Here is a 22,796-nt window from a genome sequence, read left to right as displayed (position 1 = left end):
TCATATAGGTTTTGTATAAAAAATAAACAAGATTGCACCCTATAGCCTATGCCCTCCAGCAAAACTTTGAACTCGTTTTAATATGTTTTTAGAAATAAATAAAAGTTAAATATATTTTTAGTTTTTAAATTTTAATATGAAATTAAAATTTGTTTATATATAAAATTTTGATATAGTTTGATTCCTAAATTTAAAAAAAAAATATATATATATATATATATATATATATAATTATTATTCAATTATATTAAATTTGTTTGATGTGTTTAATACGTTTTTTGATTGATATTGACACAAAAATATGTTAAATAATATAAAAATTCAAATACTAAAATAAAATATGTTAAAAAAGTTAAAAAAACTAAAAATCAAAATATATCCAAAATTTTGAATAAAAATAAATTTCAATTGACATTAAAATGTAGATAACAAAGTTATATAACAAAGTTATATTTAATTCTATAATAAATTTTACAACCTCATTTAAATTAAGGATTTAAATGAGAATGAATGTTAATCCTCATATTTAGCTCATATGTATCTCTCATATTCATCTTTAAATAATTGAAAAATTTGAAAGTAAAAATGGTTTGAAAATTAAAAGTTTTAAAGTTTCGTTTTCCTTGTTTTCCAGTCAAATTTGATATTTTAATAAAAAAATTCGGCGCATTAGAGTCAAAAATGAAGATTTCACGTTTTTATGTCGGAAAAGTCGATTAATAGACCAAAAATGGTTTACGTCAGCAAATAAAATTTGGAAATAAATAACTAAAATCACAGAGTTCAAATTAAAGAGATACAAATACAATTCCATCAAATGTTTAAATTAAAAAACACGTCTTTATGCCACGTTAAGTGAAAAAATTATATCCTATCATGTTATGATATAAATTACGGGACGATTATTTATATTAATCTAAGACAAAAAAACATTAATAATAATAAAAAAATAAGCATGAATAAATGAATGATATAAGCAAATATTTTCATAATAGAAGAAGACATACCGTATAAAATGTCAATATTGAAATTAATAAATAAAATATTTTTATATCCCACGTATACGTACTTGTTATGAACTCATCCTGAACTCACTAGATAAAAATAAGACTCCAAATAGTTAAAATACATTGAAAAGTATAATTTTTAAAATTATTATATATGATAAAAAATTTGAAAAAGTAATAATAATAATTCTAAAAATACATATAAAATTACTTTTATTGGTTAACGGTATAAAAACCTTTAAATTAACACAAATATTACTGAAAAAATCATAAAATTTATGAAACCGTAGCCGAATTACATCGTTTGTATAGATACGTATATTAGTACGTGCATGACGTGTCTTTTCCACGTGGCTCAGATGTCTGGATATTGACACCGTGTTCCTTTGAAAGATTGCCACGTCAACGATGAGACGTCATAGGTAAGAATGTAGAATGATGTGGTAGCGCCGCGAGAAATGCATAGGCCAACGATGACTTTGATTACAAGCGATGCAATAAAACGGTGCCACGTGACAAATACGGTACCGATACACCTATTGCTTCAAACGGGGTTTCGTATAAAACCCTGCACGTGCCAAAGCAGTCGAGCTGAAATCGAGAAGAAAGAAAACAGCCAAGAAGACCACGAAGAAGAAGAAGAAGATGGAGAAGTATCAGATCTGGAGCAGTAGAATAGTGTTGGGAGCTTTGGCGTTTGCGCTACTGTTTCTAGCGGCCTCAGCAGACGACGTCGTTGTGCTCTCTGAAGAAAACTTCGAGAAGGAAGTTGGTCAGGACAGAGGAGCTCTCGTGGAGTTCTATGCTCCCTGGTAACTTACAATCTTTTCGATCTCTTACTCTCTGTCTCCATTAACTACCGCTTCTTCCATTATTGTTTTTGAAATCGTTAGGTAGGGTTTTTGTTTACGGATTCCGGTGTTTTCCTTCTTCTTTTTTCGCTTTGTTCTGATCGCATGTGTTCTTTGAGTTTAGCGTTTCAACTTGCCGTTTAACTTCGATTGGTTTGTAGTTAGCTATCGACTTGTAGATGATACAATACGACGCTGTTTTGACTTTTGGTGCAATTTAGTTCCTCTAGATTCTATCGGAAGCATTGTCCTTCAGTTTAGTCTGTGAACTTATTTTTGAAATTAATAAATTAAATTAAAAATACTACTCTGATTTTTTTTTTTAAATTCAACTAATCAACTGTTTGATTCCTTTGGTCAAATAATTAGAGGATAATAATCCCTGTAATTGTACAAGAAGGACTGAATGCTGCAATTAAGCTTACTATAATATTCTAGAATTAAACTGTCATCTTTTTTACATTGAGCTTCCAAACCTGTCCAAAACTCCGAAACAAAAGGTCTTGATCAGTCATTGGATGTTTAAAACTTCGTGAGAATAACCTGTTAATTGTACTAGTCACTGAGTAATTTCTTTATGTTGTGTTCTACACTAATGTCGTTCTGAATACGATTTCTCCCTCTTTTGTCATAATAGGTGTGGACACTGCAAAAAGCTAGCTCCAGAATATGAAAAGCTTGGGAGCAGCTTCAAGAAAGCTAAATCTGTTTTAATTGGGAAGGTCAGCTCCATAGTTTTTCTTTCAAAACTTTGAATATTATTTGCATTTTTTCTGTTTACTTAATTTCTTTTGTGGTACTTTCTAATCATCAGGCATTTTGTCTATTTATGATTGTCTTTTTATTTTATTTTATTGATAGTCTCTCAATGTGGTGTGGAGCATGTTCATTTTATGTACTTCCTTCTTATCGAAGAAGTCTAAGCTACAACTTCAACATTTACTACATAATTGTTCGAATTATCTTTTCTCCTACCATGCATCCTTCTTATAGAACAAGTCTACGCTACAACTTTAACATTTACTACATAATTACTCGAATTGTCTTTTCTCCTTTCTTGAAAACTTAGTTTTCTTCTTAGCAAATGGCATCTCCTCCTACCTTCCTTTATTATCTCTCTAAATTCACACACACAAACAATCAAAATGGATAGTGAAGATTAGATTTCAGTAAAACAATCTTAACCATTCGTGTATAGTTATATAATCAAAGATTAGTTCACCTCTCACTCTCCCACTATATATGCACCCAATCCTCCAGGCCAACTACCAAACACACACACATGTGGTGATCTTTAACTATAACTAGACGGGATTGGAACGTCCATAAAAACTGGCATGCTTGTATGTTTTTATTTTTGCCCATTCTCATCAGCAATGCAATAATTTCATTACTCGTTAAATTGACATTAGCTTACTTCTTAATGTACTGTAGGTTGACTGTGATGAGCACAAGAGTTTGTGCAGCAAATATGGAGTTTCTGGGTACCCAACACTTCAGTGGTTTCCAAAAGGATCTCTTGAACCTAAAAAGTGAGGAGATCTTGGCTATTGGAATATAACATGCAAATGATTTTACGTCTCATTTCATGGTTATTTATCTTTCGTTTTTCACATATATCATAACTTTCAATACTTCATTTTGGACACCACAGGTATGAAGGGCCACGCACTGCTGAATCACTTGCTGAGTTTGTAAATACAGAAGGAGGTACTTTTTGAGGTTTTTGAAGCCTTGTGCTATAATATCTATAAAGGCAAAAGGCGTTGTGATATTAAAATGTCTGTGTAACTTCTTAGGGAGTGTAGTTTCTAGAACATCTTGCACCAGCTTTTGAAAAAAGAAAAGTACTTTTATGTGGGAAGACTTACAAACTCACTAACTTTTAGGTTTCATTCATGTCTTAGTATTGTACACACTTTCCCTAGATTTTTTAGCATTTAATCATCTTGGAGATAGAAATCATCAGTATTGGGTTTCCCCTGTGTCTTCTGTGTGCTTCTGCCTTGCAATTTATAGTGATTCCTAACCCGAAAATATGCTTGCAGGAACAAATGTGAAGATTGCTACAGCTCCTTCCCATGTAGTGGTCCTAACACCTGAAAATTTTAATGAGATTGTCTTGGATGAAACCAAAGATGTCTTGGTTGAGTTTTATGCACCATGGTACTCAGCAATAATTTTCATTTGTTCCTATTTTTTCTTTAACTCATGCTTTGTTTCGGTCTAGAAGTTGGTTAAACTTGTTTAACATTACATATTATTTGAAAACTCTCATATACTGCTAGATCTAATAAATTTTACGAATCTTCTAGGTGTGGACATTGCAAAAGTCTTGCTCCTGTAAGTATATCTTTGAGGATTTCATGTTGTCAATTTAATGTTGGGCCTTTAATTTCTGTAAAGCCAATAATATGAAACCTGACTGTGCTCTTTTTACATTCAGACATACGAGAAAGTTGCCACGGCATTTAAATTGGAGGAAAATGTAGTCATTGCTAATCTGGATGCTGATAAATATAGGGATCTGGCTGAAAAGTGAGTTTTATTTATCTGATCTATTATTCTAATGAGTTGTGTTTGTTCTGGCAAATCAAACCTTAGAGGCAAAGGCCGGTAGACTATTGTGCTTTTTGCGTAGTGCTCGTTTGCAGTTCCTCTTTTTTCCTGTTTTATTGTGATTATATGAACCTTTACCTGTTTAGCGAATACATTTCAATCCATTTCAGATATGGGCTTTGATATAATAGGGAAAAAAAAATAATAATATAGGAGCTGAAACAGATGGATGTGCTAATACTGCTAGTGCGGTGGATACGTGACTAATGTGCTTACAACGATTACGGAAACAAAAAAATTGAGCGAACTATAAAGGTTGACCTACAACATAAATAATGGAAGTTTCCTGGAATAATATGTATGCAGGTACGATGTGAGTGGATTTCCTACCTTGAAGTTCTTCCCAAAGAGCAACAAAGCCGGTGAAGAGTATGGAGGTGGAAGAGACTTGGATGACTTTGTGGCTTTTATCAATGAGAAATCTGGAACAAGTCGAGATGGAAAAGGACAACTTACTTCCCAAGTTAGTGAATTCACATCAATGAGGAAAAGCTAGAGTTTTGTTTTTGTTTTTGTTTTTGTTTTAACTTTTGGTGGGGGATGGAAGTTAAACTTGTTACACTTAGTATCTTATTCCTACGTTTGGTATTTCTGTCTAGGCTGGTAGAGTAGAAAGCTTGGATGTCTTGGTGAAGGAGTTTGTAGCTGCCAGCGATGAAGAGAAGAAATCCGTGTTTACCCGAATTGAAGAAGAAGTTGAGAAGCTTCAGGGTTCAGCCTCAAGGTAAACTTGAATATTCTTAAAAACATCATCCTGTTTAATATTTTTCAATGCGTATGCTTAATTATGTAACTTAGAGAATAGCTTAATTCGTATTACTATTTTGTGTATATATTCTAGAAAACATCATCCTTTCGAATATTTTTGAGTGGCATATGCTTTTAATTATGTCACCTAGATGGTAGCTTATTTCGTTTTACTGTATTGCATATATTCTGTAATATTTGCTCAAAATTAAGAAAACTAGAAGCAATGATCTAATTAACCTTTTTTATGATCAGTTACGGGAAGATTTACTTGAAAGCTGCAAAGAATTCCTTGGTAAAAGGTTCCGATTATGCTAAAAACGAAATCCAGCGCCTACAGCGCATACTTGACAAGGTAATAACAATATTCCCCATCGATGATATTTGATGCTTCACCATCACCGTGAAAAATTAATTCACTTTTACTCGCTGTAAAGCTATTCTAAACACTATTAATTTTTTCTCGCTGAGAAGCTAATCCAAACATGCTATATATTATTAAAATTTGAAGACTTCTTGAGAAACAACTTGTTTTCTCGAAATAATTGTTTCGCAATAATTAAATTTAGTCGTAGAGTGAGATGAAAATTGAAAGTGTAATCCGCATACATACTCACTTGCTTGTATTTTATTGATTGATGCAGTCTGTTAGCCCTGCAAAGGCCGACGAGTTCACTCTAAAGAAAAATATCTTGTCTGCCTATGCTTGATTCAATGGTGCAATTAACCATCCTTCTTGGAATCTTGGGATATCCACCACGACTCCTTCTGGTGAGACTTTGATGACTTTGAAATCGACATTGCTGGGAGATATTTGACATGGAGACTTGTAGTGCTTAATTTGAGTCTGTATTAATGATCCTATCTTATTTGGGGATGAAAGATTACCATTCTTCTACCCCGATCGAATTATACCTGAGCGATTTAAAATTTTGAGGACTACTTTGTTGTCTTTTACTTTGGCCTTCTTTAGCCATTTGATGGTGGCCGTAAATTTATCACGCTTATACCATGTTAATCATCTATTTGATTCTCGTGGTCAATTTTTTTCATTTACAATCCTCAATTAGATTAAAATAAACTAACGAAATAAAAAATTAGTAAGGTAAAATTCCAAAGCCATACAACTATTTACTACATAGAGCTGGGTTAGCAAAATCCCACAAGATAGAAAAGACTAACACTAACACTTTTTGGCCATAGCTAACCCAAGCAACCATCTTGCATTGGATTGACAATCCTCCTATGAGCAAAATTAACATTCGGAACACCCATTGTCTCGGACCAACCCTGCAATACAACTTAACACCACTCTTCATTCCTCAGTACTCTCTCTCATCAACTAGAGATTTCATATATGAGCATGATCTTTCCTCAGGGTCTATGTTAGGAGCAGGGTCTTGGTTAGAACCAAAAGGCAGGTCCAAAGATGCAGAAGATGGTTGTGTTCTCATCTGCACAGATCTTAGAAGTGCAGCTCTTCTCAAGTCAGCTGAGTGGCATATATCACTTGGAGATGATGGGAAGCGACCTTCAGATGAATCTGACCCTCGCTGACGAGGCTGGGGGCAAGTTGCAGCGGAAACGGTGGAGCCATGAGAAGCATTTGAACTTGACGAAGGTGCCGAAGATAATACATTCTGAGACTTTTGGTACCTGTGTGGAGAAGAAACTGGACTACTGGGAAGACTGTCGGGCTGGGATGAGCAACTGTGCACAGGAGTCTCACAAAACCTCAAGTCATCTGAATCTTCTGACATAGGTGAATATTGTAAAGATATATCATCTCTGAAAATAAATTCAACAAAAGTAATTATTGTAAACGTTGCTAATCATTGGGTAATAAAACTATTTAATTTTAACAACAGATTGCCTGCAGTTCAATTCTTATGTTAAAAATGTCCCAAATTATACTCTTTCAATTGTCAGAACATGAAACTAATCTAACAACCAAATAAAAAACCGAAACAACTCTTGTTTTCGGTCCTTATTTGTTAATCTCTGAACTACACTATTAATATACTTTTATCGCTTTTCTAGTCATACACCATATAAATTTCGATTATTTTATAGTTATTTGCTTAATCTGGTAGTATTTTCAACATTTGATAACATGACAATGTGAAATTATATTGTATTGAATATGTTAAATTATGCACTTATGTTACTAAATCATATATGACTAATTGACTATGAATAAAGCCGTCTACAGTCATGTTTATTATGGGATTTGAATGTAACCATAAACTAAGATACACACCATATGGAAACCCATGATCATATAAATATGAAACAACAAATGAAGTAGAGTTAGCAACAATTTTGATCATACATGATCATTTTTACGGGTGTGTATACATTTGAAAATAATTTTAATAGATTTTGAGTCATATAAAGATGGGAAAGTTTTTAAGGTATATATACTGCAAGAGAAATCAAGCAACATGTCTAAGGACTAGAGTCACTTCACAGTTGACCCAGTTGGAAATCTATTAAAGAACTCTGCAGACTATGGCTACTTGCTAGTTCAATCTTTGTCCCTCCCTCCACAAAATAAAAATGGCCACCCATGATTCCATGATTTTTTTTGTAGTATTTTACTTTTTTGAACCAAAGATCCGCATTCTTGAGTAAGGTGAGTTGCCTATTTATGAGGAAGAAGAGATATGGGGGGAAAATAATCACATATGATACACATCTGAATCTAGGGTGAATCAACTTTTGTCTAAAGACTGGAAAGTATCTCTGGTTGTGATTTCTAGTCCCTACACCTACCCATTAGTACTCCACAAGTACACATCAAATAGTCCACATAAGAGGCACAGTAGTAAGAAGAACCCTTCGACCATGAAAATGACAAAAATTTCATGGTCAACAAGGTTCTGTTTAAAGAGCACCAAGTGAAGAGACTATTACTAAATCATATATAATATGTTTGCATGAGAAAATGTTATGTGAATGTCTCAGTATCCAGATCATGTGACTAGACACAAACCAGGGTCTTCTACCCATTTCAATTTCGGAGTTTTTTTTGCAAAGAAAACCAAAATGAGGAAAGTTTTAGTGATCCTATTCCTGCTTTATTATTCTGTAATACCAAAGAGATCCTCCTTCTCAACACTTATGCACACCAAAAGTAGTTGATTGGCCGGCACCGCCCCAAAGAAAAAAATACACAGCATAATGACATGCACCACTACAGGTGAAAATTAATTCAGACTCAAGATATGCAATTAGAGATACCAACAGAACTATCTACTGTATCTATCAATTGCCAAATGATGATTTTATGAAAACTTAAACCGAACTCTGGCATATAACAGAGAGAAGAATAATCACAAAAGTAACAAGGAAGATAAAAATAGTATAATTTACAAAAGATTTCAAAAGCCAGCCTACACTGCCAAACCACAACATGTATGTTAAATGTAATAATGCAACTGACAATAACTCATGTCCTGAGCAATTACAAGCTTGCTCCTACATTACTCAAGTTCTACTAATATCCTACTGTTACAGCTGAAATGAATCAAAATAACTCATCCATAGAAATAGTTATTCATAAAATCCCAAAGAGTGAATAAATCTTACACAGAAAAAATAGTTATGATTTTACCTGAAAGAGAACATGCTTTCAGATCTTGCCGGAGATTCCATGAGATTATCAGGAAGCGAGTCCCCAACTGTCAATCCATTGAGACTGGATGCCATTATCTGGGGACAGAAACAATAAATGTAAGTTACTCTGATTTAACAATAGTTAATTTCATTCGACTGCAACAAAAACAAGAACGAAAATAAAATATTAAAACCACAAGATATCAACTCAAACAAAGATCTATATGACACAAACACACACATATTCCAACAAAAAAATGTTCCTTCTGATGTCGTGTTTTGTCATACAAAACAAGTCCGTAATTAACAAAAAAACACACTCAAGACAAGTCTCTCAAATCTAAACAATACTTAAACAAGGCAATTATTGATAAATTAAATCAAGATTCAGAAACGTGTATTAAAAGAAACACAGTTAGAAACGGTGGAAGATGAAAGGCCATGGTAGGGCATTTCACAAAGATAACTGCAGAATGATTAAGAAGTCTAACTTAGCGAAAAAACAAACCGACAAACGAAAAACAATTAAGAAAGTAGGTTAGTGTAAAAACATTAAAATAAAGGAAGTAATAATACAACGACAAAAGGGGGAATTAGAAAATGATGTTTGTAACCTCGCTTAGGTAACGTTTGTGGGAGCGAAGATTGTCGAGGTAAACTTCCTCTTCAGGATCTCTGGTGCGCTTGGCACTGGGCGAGGATGTTGAGGGTGTCCCTCCCAAATTGGAATCAGAACCCATTGTTGAGACCAACTCATCTAAACTCAGGCTTTCTCTTTGGGGTGGGAAGAAGGGTTTGTTCAATGCTGAAACCCTAATTTATTGTCCAGAGAAGGCTTACGCTTCGCGTTCCGTCTTCCATCACAGTGAAACATAGCAGTATCAGAGTTGGTTTGGTTTTGAGGCCTCAGAAAAACGATTGGAGGGAAATCTAATATGTTCTCTTTGCTCTATTTCATGATCCTAGACGCGCACCTTATTCCTGACACGTGTTGCTATTTTAAACCTTTTTTTTTTTTCGTAAAAGAAAACTCTGTTTTTATTCCCTGTGTTTAGCATGATAAAAATTTGAGAGAAAAATATTCATTCTCAAAGATGATGGTAGGCACACCATAATATTACATGAAAAATAAATAAATAGTGATATAATAAAAAGGCAATAATTTTGAAATATAAATTTAATCCTTAATAAATCATCTTTATTCTTTAGAAATTATATCTTTGTAAACCAACAAAACTTTACTTCTCTGATTGAGGAGAATCCGTAAGAAAAAAGTCATCGTATACTTCATAATTCTCCATTCAATTTATTATATACAGGCAATATAATCGGTTTAAAAAATAAAGTAATGAAAATCAATATGATACATTTTCCTCTAATAATAACATTTGTAGATTCTTTTTAGTTTCTCTTTTGGAGACAATTAAGAAAATTGATCATGTATAAATATAATAGGTGAAAGATATTTTTCAAGTTATTGTTTTTAACTATTGTTTATTATTATTGCAAAATGTAAAATCAAGTGTATTAATAATTTGATTGGAAGGGACAAAAGTTCATTTTTAATACATATTCTGTTATCCATGTTTTTTTTCTTCATAGTCATTATATTTGAATTGATTTTTGTTCGCATGTAATTAAATTATAATTGTCATTGGAAAGTATTTGTTTTCATAATATTTAAGGATTATAGAGGGACTTGTTTCATTCGTTTGGATCTATTTCGCATAATGATTCGTATGTGAATTTGTGAGACGGTCTATATAAATAAAATATAAAAAAAACAATACAAATGTTACAACAATAACACTATTTTAATGCTTTATATTTTTAATTTAAAATTGATAGTAATTAAAATAAGATGAATAAACATAATATTAATACGTCAAATAAAATGTGTCAAAGTTATATATTAGTTTAATTAGTAATTTGATTTTTATATTTATACATATGATTTATATCGGTTCATATATATATATATATATATATATATATATATATATATATATATATATATATATTACTCAATTGAGTTATAATATATTTTAAATAAATTTAATTTGATATTTTCTGTTAAATTAATGTTAATTTGAATGGTGACATGTGTCTGAATCATTTTCTATCTTAGGACTCCTCTTATTTAACATAAGACACATTCTATATTTTTACAAGTGGATGCAACTTTAGAAAAATTTTCGTTTTCATTTCAAATAACATTGGGTAGTTTTAGAATGACTTTTCTTTTTCCAGTTTTTCATAATTATAATCTCCATCATCATCATCATATGCATACATTTGGAAAATGACAATAAATAAATTTCAAATAAAAATAGTTAAAAATATTCAATTACCCATACCAAATTTATGCTTTCAAATATAAATATAAACAATTGTTTCCACATTTTCAAGCGAGACAAATCCTGTAACTTTAAGGATCCAACAGTAGCATAAATCATACATGGTTAAAAGGGTTTTTATCAACTTAAGAGGTGTTGGAGAAGAGAAATTCCATAAAATTACAAAAGTATGAGGCAAAAGCAAGAAGAACCATGAAAAAATTCACTTGTTGTATTAATTCAAAGTAAAATCAAGAAAGTAAAATAATAAAAGTAAAGATAGATTAAGACAATAAAAAAGTAAGAACACCCCTTTTAATCCAAGAATCAAAGGATAAATGCAATGAAATTAACTACTTGAGAAAGCTTCTCAGGATAAGAATCAAAACAAGAGAAGATGATTCTTAAACTCTTAATAACTCACAAGGACAATTTCATTCAATCTTCAAGGTGTGTTTTACAAATGAAGGATACTAGTGTTTATAATGGAGGAGTTCAACCAAAAGAGGAATTGTCCCAACTATACCCAAAGTACACGGCACTCGGCCTCTAAAGTCTAAGCGTCGTTTTACTCCTCAAGACTGGAAGGCTGATGTCCCAACTATACCCAAAGTACACGTCACTCGGCCTCTGAACACGCAACCTCAGTGAACCCAAACACCACACCTGGTATCGGCCACCTCCTCTTCGACATACGACCCTTAACGAGCACCCAGGCCACACATTGCACGGTAGACACCCCCTCCCAAAGTATGCGACCACAAGGCAAGCTACGGATCACGCACCTTGTTCTAGAAAATGTCCCCCCTCCCCCAAGCAGCCACCAGCGAACCTCCGAAGCCGTATCCTTTTCCAAAAGCATCCCCAAAAGGTCTTCTCGGCAGCAAACTCCCCAGGCCGCCTATTCCGCACCACAGGTACTCCTACTCAGAACAATCCAGACTCATGATACAACCATCGCGGACAATAAGACGAAACCTATCATCCGTAGACATTCTCACGACCGAATATCGGGTACCGCCTACCCCTGAGGGACCCCTTGGTAATTTCCCCATCAGCACTGGATCCAAGGATAACAAAAGAGGAAATATTGGGCCAAAAGCCCATCCCAGGTAGGACCCACAGGTAAAAAAGGTATAAATAGCACACTACCCTATGCATTGATTACGCATTAAATATTCTCTGCAACCACTGACATCACTCAGCACTGACTTTGGCATCGGAGTGTCTTTTGCAGGCACACCTGCGCTGTGACCACAACCCCCTGAAGCCAGAAGACGCACCCGACCTCTCAGCACCAAGATAGTACGCGAGACTTGTGAAGTACAACTCGGTCCCATAAGAACAATTGGCGCCCACCGTGGGGCCGAAGAGTATTTCGCAAAGTCAACCCTCCTCGCCCCAAGACCATGGTATCCACGAGAAGTAGACCAGCCGAAGTACCCACCAGACCCCCTATAGTGGAAGTGGGAGACGCCGGTCCCTCATCCGACATATCTCGCATCCTAGAGGCTCAAGCTAGGATGCAGCAAGAGTTCGCAGAGTACAAGAAAAGGAATGCAGATGAAATAGAAGCACTTAGGCAAGAGAATGCCCGACTTAAGAGGAGGATTGAAGCAGGGAAGGCCATGGAAGAGCCTGAGATCGCCCCCTGCAGGGCAGACCTCCCACCTGTCACAGAAGAGGAAAGCGAATACAAACCCACGGGTCACACTACCGGGGGTAACTACAACCCTTTCGCTTCTAGAAGAAACCGTAGGCACCCGTTCGTCGACGGGATCGTAGAAACACCACTCCCTCAAAAGTGGAAGGCTCCAACTGTGACCTACGACGGTACCACTGACCCGGATGAGTTCATATCCATTTACACCAACCAAGTCGCCCTTTACTCGACTGACGACGCCGTGATGTGCAAGTCCTTCTCTGTTGCGCTCAGAGGATCGGCATTGGAGTGGTTCATGAGTCTACAGCCCTACACCATAGATTCCTTCAGCACCCTTACCACCTCTTTCACCACCCAGTTCGACACCAGCCGTCGACACGACCTCACATCCCTGTCACTCCTGAACCTAAGACAAGAAGAAGGAGAGTCCCTTCGCACCTTCATTGACAGATTCGGCGTAATCGCCATGAAGATCAAGGACCTCACCCCGAACCTGATATTACACTATATGGTGATGGCACTAAAACCAGGACCATTTGCTGACGAACTGGCCATGCGCCCGCCTCTAGGAATGCAAGAACTTCGAAAAAGAGCGTCAATGTTCATCAGAGTCGAGGAGATGCGACATTACCAAGACAGGGTCCGGAACACCCCAACCCACCCGGAGGTTAAAAGGGGCGGTAGAGAGCCTGGAGGTCGGGACCAAAACCGCCCTCGAGACAGAAAACAAGCCAGATTCTCCAACTACGCCCCCCTTAATGCCCCCAAATCCCGTATCCTTGACGAAGTATTGCAAGCTGAACTCATCGCTCCACCTAAGAGATTCCAAAACCCGCCAAACGCCGACCTAAGCAAATACTGCCACTACCACCGCAACAACGGACACACCACTGAGGAGTGTGAGACGCTTCGGGATAAGATAGAAGAACTTGTACGGGCCGGACACTTACGGCACTATGTCAGAAACATAACTGAAGGAAATCCCAGGACCCAACCCGAGAGATGCCCACAAAGGAACATTCCACGAAGGGAGGATGCGAGAAACGAACCCAGAGAATCCAGACAAGAAACTAGGAGAGGCACAAACTCTGAACGAAGGAGGGAGGAACCACCTCGAGGGGAAAGGCGCCCAGAAGAAAGACCCCCCTTGAGAGGGACGATAAACACCATATCAGGAGGTTTTGCTGTGGGCGGATGTTCCTCTTCTTCCCGGAAAAAGCATCTGAGGGCAGTCCGGTCTGTCCACGCCATCTGCAAGGGACCCAGAAGAAGAATGCCACCAATCACTTTCAGCGACTCGGACTTCCAAGGAGTCGACCCCAACCAAGATGACCCTGTGGTCATAACCATAGAACTTGAAAACTTCGCCGTGAAAAAGGTGCTAATCGACCAAGGAAGCTCAGTAGATATCATATATTGGAAAACTTTCCAACAGCTCCAGATCCCCGCAGAAGAACTGATCCCATACGACGAACCCATATACGGATTCTCTGGCGAAAGGGTGCCAACCCGAGGGTATGTGGACCTTTACACCACCTTCGGAGAAGGGAGACAAACTAGAACGATCCAAGTTCGATACCTCATAGTGGATGCCCACACTTCATACAACATGCTACTAGGACGACCCTCCCTCAACTCATTGGGAGCCGTGGTCTCTACGCCGCACCTCGCCCTAAAGTTCCCCTCAGCCTCTGGAGACATCATAACCGTCCACGGCGATCAAAAAGCAGCCAGAGAATGTTATATGGCCAGTTTGAAGCTCCCATACCCCCCCTCACCACCAACAACGTCGAGAAAACACAAATCGCGATCGCCATCCAAGCAGAAGATCTCGACCCCCGGCTTAACAATGAAGCAAGAATCGAGCCAGTAGGGGAAACCAAGCCCCTACCATTGGGACAGCCAAACCATTTCCTGCAGATAGGGACCACAATGGAAAGCGCGGGGGAGGAAGCAATAGAAGATACCCTCAAGAAAAATGCGGATCTCTTCGCCTGGACAGCCGCAGACCTACCTGGCGTCGATCCGAGAATCGCTGCACATAAACTCTCCGTGTTCAAAGAAGCCAAACCCATCTCCCAGAAGAAGAGAAAGCTAGGAGAAGAAAGAAGGCAAGCTGCCAGGTGCGAAGCAGAGAAATTGATGAAAGCAGGCTTTGTCGAAGAAGCACGATACACAACCTGGTTAGCCAACGTCGTTCTAGTCAAAAAACAGAATGGCAAATGGCGGATGTGTGTCGATTACACGAACCTGAACAAAGCATGCCCCAGAGATGCGTACCCTTTACCCAACATAGACCGCCTGGTAGATGGAGCAGCTGGAAGCGGCACACTCAGTTTCCTGGACGCATACTCCGGGTACAACCAGATACCGATGGCAGAGAGTGATGCGATCAAAACCGCCTTCATTACGGAGGAAGCAAACCTGTACTACAAGGTCATGCCCTTCGGGCTCAAAAACGCAGGCGCTACCTACCAAAGACTAATGGACAGAGTCTTCAAACCCCTCATCGGTACCTGCGTCGAGGTATATGTCGATGACATAGTGGTCAAATCCCCGAACCCCATCCAACATGCCCTGGATCTTGCTGACGTCTTCAAAGCCATACGAGGATACAATCTCCGCCTGAACCCAGAAAAGTGCACCTTTGGGGTAGACGGAGGAAAATTCTTAGGATACATGCTGACCCGGCGCGGCATCGAAGCCAACCCAGAAAAGTGTCAAGCCATCATCAGCATGCGCAGTCCCGCCAATGTTAAAGAAGTGCAAAGACTCGTGGGACGGTTGACAGCCATCGCACGCTTCCTCCCCAAGCTTGCGGAGAAGACCAAGCCTATGATAAACCTGCTCAAAAAGTCATCCAAGTTCGAATGGAGCGCAGCATGCCAGGAAAATTTCGATCAACTAAAACTGCTCTTAGCCACACCCCCAATCTTGAACAAGCCACGACCCGGTTTCCCTTTGCTAATATACATTGCAGCATCCTCCAACGCCGTCAGCGCGACACTCGTACAAGAGCTCAATGATACACAGCAGCCCATCTACTTCACCAGCCGCACACTCCAGGACCCTGAGACAAGATACCAAATGGTCGAGAAGATAGCACTCGCACTAATTACGGCAGCACGACGCTTGCGACCATACTTCCAAACGCACCCAATCATCGTCAAGACAGACTACCCCATACAAAAAATCCTCCAAAAGCCAGACCTCGCAGGAAGACTCTCATCGTGGTCCATCGAGCTCTCAGAGTTCAGCATCAAATATGAACCTCACGGCCCCATCAAGGCACAATGCCTAGCAGACTTCACAAACGATCTTCAACCACAGGAGCCCGCTCACGAATGGTGGATCATGCATGTCGACGGATCATCCAACACAAAGGGATCCGGTGCCGGAGTCGTACTTGAAGGTCCGAGCGGCATACTCATCGAGCAATCCCTTTGCTTCACCTTCAAAACTTCGAATAACCAAGCCGAGTACGAGGCCATTATTGCTGGACTACACCTGGCCCTCGAAATGGAAGTCAAACGTTTGTCATGTAAAACCAACTCCAAACTCACAATCGGACACCTCACGGGCCAACACCAAGTCAAAGATGACCTCTTATCGCAATACTACCACTTAGCAATGAACTTGATCTCAAAACTTGAGGAATTCAAAATCGATCACGTACCTCGAAGCGACAACACTAGAGCCGACCTCTTATCCAAGCTCGCAAGCACGAAAAAGAAGGGTCGCTACAGATCCCTGATACAGCAGGTACTCACCATCCCCTCCATACAAGCACAAGCAGAATGTTTTGAGGTCACCACGCAAGAATCCTGGATGCGCCCCTTCGTCACATACCTCGAAACAGGTGAAACACCCATCAATCAAGAAAAAGGATGGACCAGGAAAGCGGCAAGATACACTTTGATAGCCGGGGAACTCTACAGAAGGGGTTTCAGCCACCCCCTACTCCGATGCATTACAAATGACCAGGCGTCCTACGTCATGAAGGAGATACACGACGGAACATGCGGATACCACTCAGGCCCGAAAACGATGGCAGCAAAAATCCTCCGGGTAGGGTACTTCTGACCCACGATGGAACGAGACTGCACCGACTTCGTCAAAAAATGCCAACCTTGCCAACAACACGGACCCTGCCCCCACCTACACCGGGAACCACTCCATCACATAACGACACCATGGCCCTTCTCCAAGTGGGGAATGGACATAATAGGACCTTTCACCCCGGGCAAAGGACAAGTCAAGTTTCTCTTGGTGGCAGTGGATTACTTCTCAAAGTGGATTGAAGCTGAACCACTCGCAAACATTACAGCCAAACAAGTCCAACGATTCCTCTGGAAAAATATCATTTGTCGGTACGGGATACCTCACACCATAATCACAGACAACGGCAGACAGTTCATTGACAAGGGCCTCTCCGAATTCTACCATAACCTTAACATCCAACACATCACCAGTTCAGTCGAACACCCGCAGACCAACGGCCAGGCAGAAGCCGCAAACAAAGTCATCCTCAACCAGTTAAAGAAAAGACTCGACACCGCCAAAGGAAAGTGGCCAGAAGAACTCACAGAGGTCCTATGGGCGTACAAGTGCACCCCCCAATCTTCTACCAAAGAAACCCCATACAGTCTGGTATACGGCACCGACGCAATGATACCCGTCGAAATCGGAGAACCCTCCATCCGACACAGTCACTTCGAACCTACCTCCAACGAAGCATGCATGAACACACATCTCGACCTGCTCGTGGAGAGAAGAGAGCAAGCGCACATCCAGGACACCGCTACCAAACTCCGAGCCGCAAGAAAGTACAACTCCAAACTCGACCCCCGTTCCTTTCACAAAGGAGACCTAGTCTGGCGAATGGCAAGCAAAGCACGGAAACACCAAGGCAAATTCTTGCCGAACTGGGAAGGACCTTTCCGCGTATTGCAAGAAGTAGGCAACGGCGCATACAGACTAGAACGACTATCAGGAGACCCCATTCCTAACACTTGGAATGCCTCCCATTTAAAGTTTTATTTTAGTTAAGCTACACGTAGCATATCGTCACTTGTAATCAAAGATGTACTCTTTCCTAACCTGGCATTTTTCCCTAAGGAGGGTTTTGGCCAGGCAGGTTTTAACGAGGCATCCACCAGTAATGAAAGTTCGACGATCACAACTACTCGATATGATTACAAACACTCCTGGCCTCTAAGAACCAACAACCCTGTGGGTCGCATACCCTGCACTAGCTATCCTCCCCTGTACTATGCAGCCATCAGCAACCCTCTGGGCCGCATATCTATACTAGATGTTCTCTCCTGCAGTATGCGGCCACCAACAACCCTGTGAGCCGCATACCCTGCACTAGATGTCTTCCTCTGAAGTATGCGACAACCAACAACCATGTGGGCCGCATACCCTGCACTAGATGTCTTCCTCTGAAGTATGCGACTACCAACAATTTCCTAAGTCGCATACTCTGCACTAAGTACCCCTCCCCAGACTATTTGTTCTACACCAAAGTTCAAAAGACGAGCAGCCTGAGTCCAACTACCACTTAGATGGTCAAGACAGACAAGAAGTATCCACCCATGAAGATCCTCATGGTTGAACACTGAATACCGCCAAGCCTCGAAGGACCTCCTAGTAATTTCTCTCCTTACCATTGGATCCAGAAATGGTCAGAAAGGGAATATTGGGCCAGAAAGCCCATTTCAGGTAGGACCCACAGGTAAAAAGGTATAAATAGCACACTGTTCTATGCATTGATCACGCATTAACATATTCTCTGAAATCCTGATATCACTAGTGCTGACTTAGGCATCGAAGTGTCTTTTGCAGGTCCCCCTGCGCCGCCCCCTATATCTGACCGAAGTAAGAGAAAACAGCTAGAGACCAAATATCCGAGTACCTCAGCAGATTTGTGGATTACAGCTTGGCTCTATAAGAACAATTGGCGCCCACCGTGGGGCCGTAGAGTACTTCGCAAATCTAAACAACAACCCAAAGATAAGATGGTATCCACGAGAAGAAGAGCAGTAGAAGTCCCAACCGTGGCCCCGACAGCCGAAGTCGGGGACCTTAGTCCCTCATCAGAAATATCGCGCATTTTGGAAGCCCAAGCCAGAATGCAACAAGAGTTTGCAGAATACAAGAAAAGAAACACATACGAAATGGAAGCACTTAGGGAAGAGAACTCTCACCTCAGGCGGAAGATCGAAACAGATAGGATGGCTAAGGAACCCTGTCCCACTCATTCGAGAGTAGATATCCCTCCTACCAAGAACGAGAGTGAATATAAACTCACCGGGCCCACGACGGGTGGTAACCACAGCTCATTTGCTTCAAGAAAGAACCGTCAGCACCCTTTCATAGATGGAATCACGGAAACCCCCTACCCCATAAGTGGAAGGTGCCCACCATCACGTATGACGGCACGACGGACCTAGACGAATTTGTGTCCATTTACACCAATCAAGTGGGATTGTACTCCACAGACGATGTTGTGCTGTGTAAGTCGTTCTCAGTAGCCCTCAGAGGGTCGGCCTTGGAATGGTTCATGAGCTTACCATCCTACACCATCGACTCCTTTACCGCACTAACCACTACCTTCACTACGCAATTCGACACAAGTCGCCTCCACGACCTCACAACGATTGCCCTCCTCAACCTCAGGCAAGAAGAGGGAGAACCCCTCCGAACTTTCATAGATAGGTTCGAAGCGATCACCATGAAAATTAAAGATCTCACCCCCAACCTCATTTTAACATACATGATGACCTCCCTTAGGCCAGGACCATTCGTCGACGAGTTGGCCATGCGCCCACCCTTGGGAATGCAAGAGCTTAGGAAAAGAGCAGCTATGTTCATTAGGGTTGAGGACATGCGACGATATCAAAATAGTGCCCAATCCGCCCCAACGCGAGCATAAATGAAGAGGGCCAACAAGGAACCTATGAATACAAGACAGACAAGACAGACAAGAAGTACCCACCCATGAAGATCCTCATGGTTGAACACCGAATACCGCCAACCCTCGAAGGACCTCCTTGTAATTTCTCTCCTTACCATTGGATCCAGAAATGGCCAGAAAGGGAATATTGGGCCAAAAAGCCTATTTCAGGTAGGACCCACATGTAAAAAGGTATAAATAGCACATTGTTCTATGCATTGATCACGCATTAAAATATTCTCTGAAATCCTGATATCACTAGTGCTGACTTAGGCATCGGAGTGTCTTGTGCAGGTCCTCCTGCGCCGCCCCCTATATCTGACTGAAGTAAGAGAAGATAGTTAGAGACCAGATATCCGAGTACCTCAGTAGATTTGTGGATTACAACTTGAATCTATAAGAACACATACATAAACCAATCATGTGATGACTCGTAACCAATACACTAAGGCTCAAGACACGACTTATCCAGAAACATATAATTAGTCGGATTCAGCGGATACTTGCACTTGTGGTGGCCTTTAATGCTCTACCGAGCTAATTGTTACAGTGTTTCATCCCTCACGCACAAGGTTAACCTTATAGTGTTCCAAGCCTCCTACTACTCTCACCAGTTGAGTCAGTACGTTATGCGTGAGACTCACAGACTCTTTAGAGTGTCAGGATGCAATCCTTACCTTGAATCCTTACTAAATTATATAAATGAGGCACCACCATGAACTCCCACTAATAGGGGTCATGGAATTACGTCCTGGACAAATGAGGCACCACCATGAGATCTCACCTAGAGATTCATGAAATTACGCCCTGACCTATGAGGCACCACCACGAAACTATCATGGAATTACGTCCTAACCAATGAGGCACCACCACGAAACTATCATGGAATTACGTCCTGACCACATCAACATCATGTTCCATCAATCAATATAACATTATTGCTCATACCAATTCCATGTCACTTTTATAACCAACTATCCCATACTCATTACACGCCAAAATCATGCCAAACTCATCATTCACAACCCATAAACCATTTTACTCATGCACATTCACTCATCTCATGCTTTAACATAGCAATCCAACTTAACAACACATTATGCAAACGATTTTGGGATTTTAGAAATAAAATTGCAGCTTGTGTAAAGCTCCAAAAAATTTGTATTTAATGTTGTCAATAACCAAACTACAGTGATCTTGCGATAAAAACTGCTCTCGCTCTGGTCAAAGTTAAGAACTATGTGTTAAGGATCAACTGTTAAAATATCAGCTCGATCCAACGATTAACAAAGTAGGAACCTTCATTTTACGAAAAGTGTGCAGTGTTGTCAACAACCAAACTACAATGACCTTGCGATAAAAACTGCTCTCACTACAGAGCTCCGATTCAAGATCCGACCGGTCAAAGTCAAGAATTATGTGTTAAGGATCAGCTGTTAGAATTTTAGCTCGATCCAACGGTTAACGAGAAGTGTGTAGTGTAGAAAAAAGAGTAACACCACATCAAATAAACATACTTGCACACCATACATTTTTATTCGACTAACAACCTCATTCAAGCATCACAACCATACAAACAAAACAAAAATCGGCAAAATAACTTTAAAAACATAAACCCTAGTTGCCATTACCTGGAAAAATACTAGCCAAGGTCTCAGACACCCAAACAGTTGAGCACAGTAGCTCTAAGAGCATATTCGAAGCTGGAAAAAATAGCGGGACAAATTTAGGACAAGCTGTAACATTCCTACCGGATATTACGGGTTTAAATAATAAAATAAAATAAGAAAATAAAATTTCATTAATCATAAATCCATTTCCCAAAAATGCGAGAAATTTCAAACTTGTATTACTTCAATAATAATTCAAAATCCAAGAACATAATTACTCTTATAATTATCAAATAGTCCAGTATTACCAATAATTACAACTTATTTGAAATCATAAAGACAATGTAAAAACTCTGAGAAAAACTCCCCAAGACTAGCCCCGCTCTAGCTCTACATCTCACCAGATTCACCTGCAACACTATCTGCTCACGTATACCGCGTATACGATCATTGCCAAACACAAACAGATAGGGTGAGCTAACAAAATAAACATATATATAGTACAATTACACATATAATACAATCACACCAAAGGAGTTCTGTCCTTTGATTTCACATCACATGGCCATAACCATGTGAACCGTGTTCTACGTCTTCTAGTGATTACCTCAAGATGACCTGTTGCCATACCTATCGACCACAACTGATAGAGCACGTATGGGAAACCATTGCTATGGATCATACACTGTAACGCCAGGTGGAGTTCCCATATACGAACATAATCTGTAACGTTCCAAGACTACCAAACTCGTTAGTCAACTACTGAGGAGAGCAATCTATCTGGACCCATCCGTACTGGCCATAATCAGCACACTCACACCGGCAACACTCACCAGCCAGAGCTCAACTCAAGGGTTCCTCGTGTTCATCCGCCATCCCGAGCTCAACTCGAGGGATGCCATTCCGAGCTCAACTAAAGGAATGACACGTGCTTAACCCCTATCCCAAGCTCAACTCAAGGGATACGTTCTGAGCTCAACTCAAGGAACACCAGCAAGTCGACCTTTAAGATATCCTAGAAGCCTTGTAGATCACGCACATCATAACAAGCATAACACCAATCTGCTGCAGCAAATTCGCATGGCGGGGGACACGTACCGCCAGGCGCTAAGCGCCTTAGTCTTCACTGCCACTACAGTTATCGCCTGGCGGAACTTCTCCTACCGCCACGCGCCACGTGCCTTAGGATTCATTGAACTGTAGACTCCACCTGGCGCACCCCTCTTTACTGCCAAGCGCTACACCAGTACTTGCGCAATATTGGTTTTAGTTCAGGTTTAAGCACACTTCACACAAGTTGCTCTCATTCTATAGTACCCTTAATGAAAAACATTACCATCTATAATGTTCCAGGCCTTATAGCACCTCACATGTGCATTCATTCCCT

General features: G+C 39.8%; 3 protein-coding genes across 3 annotated transcripts; 2 read left to right on the top strand and 1 right to left on the bottom strand.

The window, feature by feature from the left end:
* The first annotated feature begins 1,526 nt into the window (after nucleotides 1-1,526).
* On the top strand, nucleotides 1,527-6,267 carry LOC114190977 (probable protein disulfide-isomerase A6). The gene is made up of 11 exons (XM_028080080.1): nucleotides 1,527-1,819; nucleotides 2,496-2,580; nucleotides 3,293-3,390; nucleotides 3,513-3,568; nucleotides 3,907-4,024; nucleotides 4,174-4,201; nucleotides 4,305-4,396; nucleotides 4,784-4,940; nucleotides 5,077-5,201; nucleotides 5,480-5,579; nucleotides 5,869-6,267. The coding sequence occupies exons 1-11, from the start codon at nucleotides 1,653-1,655 to the stop codon at nucleotides 5,932-5,934; spliced, it is 1,092 nt and encodes a 363-aa protein (XP_027935881.1). The 5' UTR covers nucleotides 1,527-1,652; the 3' UTR covers nucleotides 5,935-6,267.
* A 47-nt stretch (nucleotides 6,268-6,314) lies between these two features.
* On the bottom strand, nucleotides 6,315-9,805 carry LOC114190978. Its single transcript, XM_028080082.1, has 3 exons — nucleotides 9,457-9,805; nucleotides 8,841-8,938; nucleotides 6,315-7,012 (listed from the first exon to the last, which is right to left on the bottom strand). The coding sequence occupies exons 1-3, from the start codon at nucleotides 9,580-9,582 to the stop codon at nucleotides 6,547-6,549; spliced, it is 690 nt and encodes a 229-aa protein (XP_027935883.1). The 5' UTR covers nucleotides 9,583-9,805; the 3' UTR covers nucleotides 6,315-6,546.
* Nucleotides 9,806-12,587: 2,782 nt separating this feature from the next.
* On the top strand, nucleotides 12,588-14,714 carry LOC114191304. The gene has a single exon (XM_028080474.1). The coding sequence runs from the start codon at nucleotides 12,588-12,590 to the stop codon at nucleotides 14,712-14,714; it is 2,127 nt and encodes a 708-aa protein (XP_027936275.1).
* The last annotated feature ends 8,082 nt before the right edge of the window (nucleotides 14,715-22,796 follow it).

This window comes from Vigna unguiculata, chromosome 7 (assembly GCF_004118075.2).
Source record: "Vigna unguiculata cultivar IT97K-499-35 chromosome 7, ASM411807v1, whole genome shotgun sequence".
Classification (NCBI taxonomy): domain Eukaryota; kingdom Viridiplantae; phylum Streptophyta; class Magnoliopsida; order Fabales; family Fabaceae; genus Vigna; species Vigna unguiculata.
Note: the sequence above shows the minus strand (reverse complement) of the source record. Positions and strands in the feature narration are given on the sequence as shown.

What these genes read in the sequence shown, in the direction of transcription:
- LOC114190978 (XM_028080082.1), bottom strand. Translation starts at nt 9,582, where the DNA reads ATGGGTTCTGATTCCAATTTGGGAGGGACACCCTCAACATCCTCGCCC. An exon ending in ACAAACGTTACCTAAGCGAG is followed by an intron (nt 8,939 to 9,456) that starts GTTACAAACATC and finishes TTCTGTCCCCAG; the next exon opens with ATAATGGCATCCAGTCTCAA. An exon ending in GAAAGCATGTTCTCTTTCAG is followed by an intron (nt 7,013 to 8,840) that starts GTAAAATCATAA and finishes ATTTATTTTCAG; the next exon opens with AGATGATATATCTTTACAAT.
- LOC114190977 (XM_028080080.1), top strand. Translation starts at nt 1,653, where the DNA reads ATGGAGAAGTATCAGATCTGGAGCAGTAGAATAGTGTTGGGAGCTTTG. An exon ending in GTTGAGTTTTATGCACCATG is followed by an intron (nt 4,025 to 4,173) that starts GTACTCAGCAAT and finishes CGAATCTTCTAG; the next exon opens with GTGTGGACATTGCAAAAGTC. An exon ending in TATAGGGATCTGGCTGAAAA is followed by an intron (nt 4,397 to 4,783) that starts GTGAGTTTTATT and finishes ATATGTATGCAG; the next exon opens with GTACGATGTGAGTGGATTTC.
- LOC114191304 (XM_028080474.1), top strand. Translation starts at nt 12,588, where the DNA reads ATGGTATCCACGAGAAGTAGACCAGCCGAAGTACCCACCAGACCCCCT.